We start from the raw sequence: 10,000 nt of genomic DNA on the forward strand, positions 1-10,000 counted from the left end.
AATTGAGCAGATATGTTGAGTCTGATTTTGTCAATTTTACCTTTGAAAGAAGTGCAGCCCTGTGCTATCTTAGTTTATCTCCACTCCTCTCCTCCTTTCTCTCTCTCTCTTTCCTCCTCTCCTCTCTCTCTCGCTCTCTCCTCCTCTCCCTCTCCTCCTCTCTCTGTCCTCCACTCCTCTCTCTCTCATCTTCTCCTCCTCTCCTCCTCTCCTCTCCTCCTGTCTCTCTCCTCCTGTCTCTCTCCTCCTCTCCTCTCCTCCTCTCCTCTCCTCTCCTCCTCTCTCTGTCCTCCACTCCTCTCGTCCTCTCTCTCTCTCTCTCATCCTCTCCTCCACTCCTCTCCTCCTCTCCTCTCCTCCCCTCGTCTCTTCTTCTCCTCCTCTTCTTCTTCACCATATGGGCTGAACGGTTCCTCAACTCATAGTTCTTCTTTCTCCTCTGCAGAACATGTGCACGTTTGAGGGGGAACTAGAGAACCTACTGGGAGAGTTTCACATCAAGATGAGAGGTAGCACACACACACACACACACACACACACACACACACACACACACACACACACACACACACACACGTTGTGTATTAGGCTAAGGGGGTGGCACAGGAGACCCCAGTCACTCATACACACCCCTGTAACCATACACTCTGCATGTGTCTCTATTTCACGTCCAGGTGTGTGAGTGTGTGTGTGTGTACTGTGTGTGTGTGTGTGTGTGTGTGTGTGTGTGTGTGTGTACTGTCTGTGTGTGCGTGTGTGTGTGTGTGTGTGTGTGTGTGTACTGTGTGTGTGTGAGTAAATGTTAATCCTCACAGTCTACTGAGTCATCAGTGGTAGAGTGAACTGACCACACACACACACACACACACACACACACACACACACACACACACACACACACACACTCCCGATGTAAACGTGTGTGTGTGTGTGTTTTCTTTGCCCCTTTCTCCAGGTCTGGCCGGCTTTGCCCGTCTGTGTCCAGGGGATCAGTATGAGGTAAGTGACCTGAACACTCTCCCAGTTTCTCTCTCTCTCTCTCTCTCTCTCTCTCTCGCTTGCTCTCTCTATCTCTCTCTCCCCCCCTCTCTTTCTCCATCTCCCTCGCTCTCTCTCTCTCTACCCCCCCCCCCTCTCTCCTTCTCTCTCTCTCTCTCTCTCTCTCTCCATCCTGTCTTCTCTGTATCAGGTGAACATTCCACACATGGGCCCCTCACCTGCTCCCCTGTGCTTTCTCTCTCACACTCTCTCTATCCCTCTCTCTATCTATCTATCCATCTATTCATCTATCTATCTATCTATCTATCTATCTATCTATCTGTCTATCTAACCATCTATCCATCTATCCATCTATCTATCTATCTATCTATCCCTTGTTCTCTCTGTCTATATATCCCTTGCTTTCTTTCTCTTTCTAGCTTTCTCTCTGTCTCTCTCTCTTTCTTGATATCTGTCTATCTTTCTGTTTATGTCTCTTTACCTTTCTCTCTCTCTCTCCTCTATCTCTTGACATGTGTGACTTCTCTTGCCTTTCACCTTTTATTCTCTATCCCTCGCTCATCTCTTCCTCTCACGTGTTCTCTGTCCTTCTCTTCCTGTTCTCTCTCTCTCTCTCTCTCCCTCTCATCACTCGTTCCCTCTGTAATGTACTCTAGTGCTGTTCTCTTCCTCCTCCAGATTAGATGAGATCTCGTCCTGTTTACCGCCGTCTCGCCGAGCGCCTCCGTAATCGCTTTTCTCCTAGCAACCCACACACACACACACACACACACACACACACACACACACACACACACGGCTCTGTCACTGGCCTTTATACAATACACACACCTCACAGCAGAGTCAACGGGCTTTTAAAACACACACTGACTGACTCTCACACACTCACACACACTCTCACACTCTCACACACACTCTCACACACGGTCAGTGACTAAGTGCCCTGTGTGGCGGTGACTGTGATTGGTTACACTGTTAGAATGTAGAATGCCATTGGCGCATTCATTAGTGAGCACATTAGCACATTAGCACGGTTTAACCCCCCCTCTCTCTCCTCTCTCTCTCTCTCTCTCTCTCTCTCTCTCTCTCTCTCTCTCTCTCTCTCTCTCTCTCTCTCTCTTTCGATCTCTAGTTTTTTCTTGGTCTAGTTTCTGCTTTATTTATATCCCCTCCCCTGTTATTTTTCTCTCTCCATCCCCCCATCTCCCTCTTTTCTTCCCTACCTTCCTCCCTCTCTCTTTCCCTCCCTATCTCTCTCTCTCTCTCCCTCCCTCTCTCTTTCCCTCCCTATCTCTCCCTCCTTCTCTCTCTAATTCATACAAGCTGTATTGGTGGTATCCGTGTTGCCAAAGCAGTGTGATGTACATTCAATACAAAATGGAAAACGAGCAGAATTGATCAGTGTGAAAAATATAAATATAAATAACAAAATATTTAATCCCCCCCTCTCCCTCTCTCTCCCTCTCTCTCCCTCTCTCTCTCCCTCTCTCTCTCTTCCCCTCTCTCTCCCTCTCTCTCTCTCTCTCTCTCCCCCTCTCTCTCCCTCCCTCTCTCTCCCTCCATCCCTCTCTCCCTCCCTCCCTCTCAGATCTTCATGCGGTACGGTCGGCAGCGGTGGAAGCTGAAGGGGCGCATCGAGGCCAACTCTCGTCAGAGCTGGGATGGCGAGGAGATGATCTTCATGCCCCTCATCACCGACCTCATCTCTATCAAGGTGCTGACGCCTCTCCTCCTCCTCATTATCTTCCTCCTCCTCCTCATTATCTTCCTCCTCCTCCTCATTATCTTCCTCCTCCTCATTATCTTCCTCCTCCTCATTATCTTCCTCCTTCTCTCCTCCTCCTCCTCCTCTTCCTCCCTTTCTTCCTCCTCCTCATTATCTTCCTCCTCCTCATTATCTTCCTCCTCCTCCTCTTCCTCCCTTTCTTCCTCCTCCTCATTATCTTCCTCCTCCTCATTATCTTCCTCCTCCTCATTATCTTCCTCCTCCTCATTATCTTCCTCCTTCTCTCCTCCTCCTCATTATCTTCCTCCTCCTCCTCTTCCTCCCTTTCTTCCTCATCCTCCTCTTCTTCCTCTTCCTCTTCCTCTCCTTCTTCCTCCTCCTCCTCTTCCAACTCCTCCAGAATGGCACACCAATACGTTCCATTGCCAGAAGGATTGCTGTGTCTCCTAGCGCAGTCTCAAGAGCATGGAGGGAAATCGGTCCCGACAGGGCGAACCGGACCCGGACCGGACGCGCAGCGGAGGGGTCTTGTTCCGCCCTGAAGGGACCTATTTACCTATCCCGCTTATTACACGGCTACTTGCAAAACGAAACAATAAACTCCCCACGATATGACTCTTTAGCCCACATAGCCGAGGCTATAGCCTATTTGTTACCGTTTCATTGTGGCTTTTGCTGAGAAAAAAATAGTTTGCAACAGCACACACTGAACTTGAATCAAACATTCTTCAGAACACAGCTGATCAACCGTCTGCTTTCACTTTTGATTGAAGTTCCAGTACTTGCGGAGTGATATGAAAGTAGTGAATTAGCAGCACAAAACCCATTTTCCTTGACGGTCTGTTATACTTAGCAACGGTCTGTTATCGAGAAATATCAGACCACCGAACGTTGGGAAGGCCCATTCAAGTGAATGGAGCATTCTTCAGCATTATAAAGAGCCGTGTAATAAATATATACAGTAATATATAGTAATAAATAAATATATATATATATATATATATATATATATATATATATATATATATATATATATATCTCACTGATTCTTGAGATAAGGGACAAAAGTACTTTTGAAAAGTGACAAACAAAAAATCTCATCTATCGTGCCTGAAAAGGAACAGGTTTTTTATTAACCACTTTTTATAAAAATTTACATTTACTGACTTAGTAACTTGTCATTTGTCAACTCCGTCGGACACATGAAAATGTGTTTTTTTGTGTGTTTGATCAATTCAACAACACTGTAAAGTCTTTTAAGTGTGTAGAAATGGTGTGCCTTAGCAAGCTTTAGTGATAAATTGCATTGTATACACTTTTAATATCATTTTACATTGTTTTGGAATAAGCAATTTTAAATTACCTTAATTTAGTTTACTATTTTTAAATTTTTAATATATACAATCAGTGGTTTTGTGCACGCAAGACACTGATGCATGTAGATAAGTTGGTGTTTTAATGTATGAACACACTCAATTGAAGAAAAGAAACACACATTTTTTTATAAAAATGAAAAACCTCTATCTTACGGGGTTGACACACAACTGACGGTGTTGACATGCAATTGACGGTGTTGACAAACTAATCGAGAATCAAACTGATTAAAGATATTTGACTAGTTTTGACATGGCAGTATCAAGGGAAAAGGTATCAAACTTCAAACAAAGAGTTTCTACAGGACCTCAGGCAAGTAAGTTCAAACAAAGAGTTTCTACAGGACCTCAGGCAATTAAGTTCAAACAAAGAGTTTCTACAGGACCTCAGGCAAGTAAGTTCTATGATTTGCTCCAATTTCTCTCAGCAAGTAGGTAAATCATTACTGCCTTCGGTGTAGAGCCAAGTATTAGATATTTATATATAATAGTTTGTCTAACCTGCGAGACTTGGGCATTGGACATGAGGTGTTGAACATGCCTACACTCTATGAAGTCCATAACATCAGGGGCTATGTCATAGAGCTCCCTGGTCTGGCTTGCTTGGAGGGGACAAGCTGTCCCTGTCAGTTTCAAAATATTTCACTGGACAGAAACAGACATCCCTCCTCCTAGCCTAGTCGCCTGCTGTAGTTTTACTGGTCACCTTGCTATTTTATAGTTCAGGTAGCTTAGTTGACAGTATCGGGTAGCTTAGTTGACTTTACATTCTCCTATGGGCCTAACACTTTAGCCATTTGGAACAGAAGAACACACCAGAATAGGCCTGCTTGGTAAGCAGGATTTGATGGCTGCATTGCAATTCAATGCGGAAGTAATCCAAGTATTCAGAATACGTTACTCAAATTGAATATGTTACAAAATACATATTTGGGCATGTATTCTGTAACAGAATACTTTTTGAAAGTATCCTTCCCAACACTGCCTACATCTCATGAGTCCCATGCGCTTTCCCACCAGTGGAGCTAGTTGGCTAGTTGATCAAACTTTTGCCAACTTAAAAAAAAAAACTTAACTTCAGTCGCAATTCAAAGACCGCTGTTTTCCAGCAACAGCACCCATCTTCTTTGTTTTCAAGTAGCAAAGAATTCACGTGGAACCATCGGAACTCTGTCATCATTATGTTAAGCCCGCCCACCGACTCTACACACGATATGATTGGCCTGATCGAAGTTTGATTTTTCCAGCTCACAAGCCAACAGAGAGTTGCTAGACTACCCTGGCTGCAAATTACATTTGCTGCTGCTAGGGTACGTCTAGATTTCTAGGCTACCCTCCTCCCATATTTAGGGTGAAAATTGGCAGTAGGATCACAAAGGATACAAAAACTCAACTTTCACATCTTGCTAGCCTGGCTAGCGCCACCACTTCTCAATGAGACGTGGTCTGGAAACCAAACGTTCATTTTCTCGTATTTGAAAAAAATGGCCAGACCCGTTTATTGGGTGCCACGGATGTCTATCAAATGTGTCTGTGCATAGCTCATCATCGTCTTGCTTTCCCACCTGTTCTGTGATTGGTTCCCTATCTCAGGCGAAAATTTGCTCCATGGTCTCCAGGCTGCCTTAGCAGCGTGAATCAAATCGCGCGCAAGGCAGCATGGGAACACCCAGGCTAACATCTTGGTGTTCTATATCTACATCAATGGACTTTCCTAACCACCAGTGATCATCATACACCACTGCCAGCCAATCCCCTGTCTCAATACTGTTGATAATTTTATCAACAGTAGCACCCCCAGGGTCTTTCAATGGCTCCTCTTCCATTTCATCCACCAAATCTTACATTTCATCGACCGAATCCCCTGCTTCTCCCAACTCATCTTCCATCTCCTCCATCAGCATGGCCAATGGACGGCTCTTCCTGGCCCTTGAATCAGTCTGGTGCTCGTCTGAGCAGTCTCTTATACAAAGAGTAGCTGGGGGAAAGCATTGGCAATCCAATGGCTCACTGCAAGAGCATGATGGTTGTCTGTACCTAACACCAAACTGGCAAAGCTTATGAAGAAGCCGATACTTCTTTAGAACCTTGCCTGATACACTGCAAAAAATGAAATCTAACCAAGTGCTATTAATCGTATAATAAGATCAAAAAATCTATTTGGTATTGTTTCTAGTATGAAAAGACTTAACTAGCGCTCTCTTGAAAGATCATTTTGACTTAATTTAAGAAGACTTTGACTTATTTTAAGGAGTCTTATCAAGACACATTTACTTAACGCACTGGCAGACAAATTGGCTTGCTTTTAGGACAAATTTGCTTAATGCACTGGAAGAAAAAATTGCTTATTTTCAGGATGAGAGGTCTTAAAATAAGTCAAACATTTCTTAAATTAAGTCAAATGATTTCATGAAAAAGTGCTAGGTAAGTCTCTTTATACTGAAAACAATACAAACTATTTTTTTTACACAGTTTTTGCAGTGTAATGCCAGTTGTCTGTGACCTGATTTTTCAACGGCTCGTTTCTGTGCCACATGAGTTCTATAATTCCTTCTCAGCTCTTGTGGAAAAGAAGATATCTCCTAATGTTGGAGTTCCGATGTTGGCTTCCCGTTATCATCCTCTCTTTTTCTGTTCATGGAGAATCTATAATCATTTTATCTTTTAGTTTGACATTTGACTTTTTTATTTGAGCCTTCTTTTTCCGCCATTCCTGCTTTCTAAGTTTGTGTTGCTCTTTTGTTAATTTCTTAACCTTTTCTTTCAATGCTTTTATCTCCCTTGCATGTTTTTTCCTGTTTTTTCTCCTCTGTCTCTCAGCTGCAAGGGCAGGCTGGGTTGAGTAGGCTCCTCAACAGCCTGGTCCAGAGGACATTCTGGTGGGGTGTCTATTTCATTTAGCCATCTATTCTGCATAGCTCTGGACCTTTTCTTTGCTTTCCTCCAATACTTTTTACGGTGCGTTTTTGCTCTGGGTCCTAATTCTCCTACTTGTTTTACTTTTTTATTTTGGACCCTGTCCTTCTATCTCTGTCTCTCCTTTTCTAACTGCTGTTTACTGTCTAACTGTCCCTTCTGCTTTCTGGGTCACTGTTAATTCTTTCTCTCCCTTTTCTCTGGTACTGTTTCTTTGTTTTTGCTCCTACACTGACAATTTTTGTCTAGGCATGTCTGCCTAGAGTAGATAAAAACAATACATTTTATGAGTTATTATTATAAGTTATTTGGCATTTGGGTATATTAAGATGTTTTAAGTCAATCAACATGCATACTTAGATCATATTATCATGTTATGTAGTTGTTATACATTACTTAATGAGTATTTGGGAGCACTTTTCCACTCCGTCAGCTTACATGTCAACACCGTCAGACAAAATATCTGACGGAGTTGACATCTGACGGAGTTGACAAAGCAACATGTTTTTTTAACTTAATCATGTGTAGTAGATGGTAGCCATTTTGATTTTCCTCGATTGCCAGCTGCCACTAAACTAAACCAAAATACCAACTTTTATTTCAAACTTCTTGATTGAATTCAGCTCTACTTTGAAGACAGTGTTGACACATAAAAGCTGTGACCAAAGGGATTTCAACTTGTTTGCTGAATATTTTTTTTTTTTAAAACACTTATGAGACCATGTGTTGGACTGCTGCATCCATCAACAGAAAGAAGTCAGAGGGGGTCCTCAGGGTTAAAGCTGACCAAAATATGCCTGATTTATTTCGAATTTGAAAAATATCTGACTGAGTTGACATGAATTGAGGACAGATTTTGAAAGGCTGTTGTTAATGTATAAAATAATGCAATGTTCACTTTAAGTATTTTGTGATATTTTATTAAGCCATCCAATTAACCTCATAATAATATTTGGGCATTTTGGGCATTTTAAAACACTTTATTTTTGCAGTTTGATACTGCAACCTCTGCGGAGGACGAGTTCATTTTTCATGGGCTTTCATAGTACAGTGCCGGTATTTTATGAAATTACAATGAAATAATATAAATATAGCCAAAACTAAGAGTCTAAACATACACAAGTCTTTCATATCCAACTTTTAAAGCCTTTTTAAATGAAATAATTTATTGTTTTTTAAGGGAAATTGCAACATTTTGATGGGGGACATGTTTTGTCCCTTATCTCAAGAATCAGTGATATATATATAATCGGCTAAAACTCGATACACCCGTCCCGTGTGAATATTACAACCGGTTGAGAAAAAAAAATTCTACAGTGATCTCTTTATTTTGAGTATGACTGTCAACTCATTCGAATGTCACTTAGCAACCGTAGGATGACATTAGAAAAAGCTGCAAATGTGCAGTGGTCTCTGAACTTTTTCCAGAGCTGTATGTACAGTATGTTTATGTATACATATGTAATCCCTAGGGGTCACTTTTTTTTTTTTCAATCGTCTGACCTCTCACCCTTGACCTTTGCCCTGTCCCGTAGGTGACGGAGCTGAAGGGCCTGGCGACCCATGTTCTGGTGGGCAGTGTGATCTGCGAGACCAAGGACCTCTTCACCGCCATGCCCCAGGTGGTGGCCGTGGACGTCAATGACCTGGGCACTATCAAGCTCAACCTGGAGGTCACCTGGTAGTGAGTACTACACCTCAAACACTACTAGGTTTGGGCACCGAAACACGGTTCTAATATGGCACCGGTGCCGACACAAACGGTAGTAACTGCATCAAATAACAACGTGGATTTCGGTGCCTCATTTCGGTGCTTAAATAGCTTTTTTTTTTATTTATACGAGGCATCACTGCATGTCATGCGCCATCTCTAACGTCTTGCTCTGATAGCAACACATCCAGATACAGTTAGCTAACATATGATAAACACTGGATGTATAAACCAGAGGGGCGAGTGGACAGTGTTTGACAGCTTGTGTAAGCCCAAGTTTAAAGCGATATCGCGAGCTCTTGTCAAAATCTAGCAGTGGGCCTAACTACACGCAAAAGGCTATGAAACAACATCAACAGTAGGCTAGCCTATATGTTACACAATATCCTTGCTAATGCGCTAACTGACATTTATTTGAAATGTTATCAGCAAAGTTGTAAGGTGAAAACTTTATTTCACGGTGTGTTAAACAACATAATGCCATGATATTAATCTTTCATGTGCATGAGGCCCATATAGCATCACAATGAATATGAAGATCATGTTAAAATTTAGCTGGCAAAAACATAAATATGTAGGTTACATACCTGATGTCACTGACCTGTCAAAGATGCTACGAAACCATCTCCGTACGTTATCGCTAATTAAACTCAGCTGACTGATGTTATCAGCCATAGTTGCTGTTAAAATGCCTACTAGGCTAGCGCTGGGAATCTAAACACTTTAACACCGACATGTAGCCTAACATGTTCAAAACTACTGCGTGTTATGGGTTAAGACATGACATTTCTTGAAGCATTTGGGAACACACTGAATTAACTGTAAAGTAGAGTCCCTGTTAGATTAGCTTGCCTGCAAATGCCATTGTCCATGACCTGGCAGTTTAATGGCAAGCGGTTTTAACATACCTTATGGCAAACCGCCTACACTGGGTAAACTTGAAAGCAGAGCTTACCATTGTGTGTGCATGCATGGCAAGCTGTTTTAACATTTAAATGTATTATTCGTAGGAGCAATGAGATATTGATAGTAAATTGAATATAACAATTAAATTTCATGTTCAAATTTGTCTTATCAATAAAAAAAAGCAATTCATGCTTTAGACCGTTAGACCGTACAAAGTACCGGTTTAGGCACCGTTTCGGCACCAGCACCGTTTTAAAAGTATCGATTTAGCACCGGTATCGGATAAAACCCAAACGATACCCAACCCTAAACACTACTCAAAGTGCACCTGGGCACCATCAAGCTCATCCTGGAGGTCACCTGGTAGTG

The 10,000-nt window shown here is 42.3% G+C and overlaps 1 protein-coding gene across 1 annotated transcript in view; it reads left to right on the forward strand.

Moving 5' to 3' along the window:
* ripor2 (RHO family interacting cell polarization regulator 2) overlaps positions 1-10,000 on the forward strand; it is a 79,721-nt gene that overhangs the window by 52,982 nt on the left and 16,739 nt on the right. The window contains 4 exon segments of the mRNA XM_042075682.1: positions 446-509; positions 956-999; positions 2,588-2,713; positions 8,550-8,698. Coding sequence (XP_041931616.1) covers positions 446-509; positions 956-999; positions 2,588-2,713; positions 8,550-8,698 — 383 coding nt within the window.

Source organism: Alosa sapidissima, chromosome 21, assembly GCF_018492685.1.
Source record: "Alosa sapidissima isolate fAloSap1 chromosome 21, fAloSap1.pri, whole genome shotgun sequence".
Taxonomy (NCBI): domain Eukaryota; kingdom Metazoa; phylum Chordata; class Actinopteri; order Clupeiformes; family Clupeidae; genus Alosa; species Alosa sapidissima.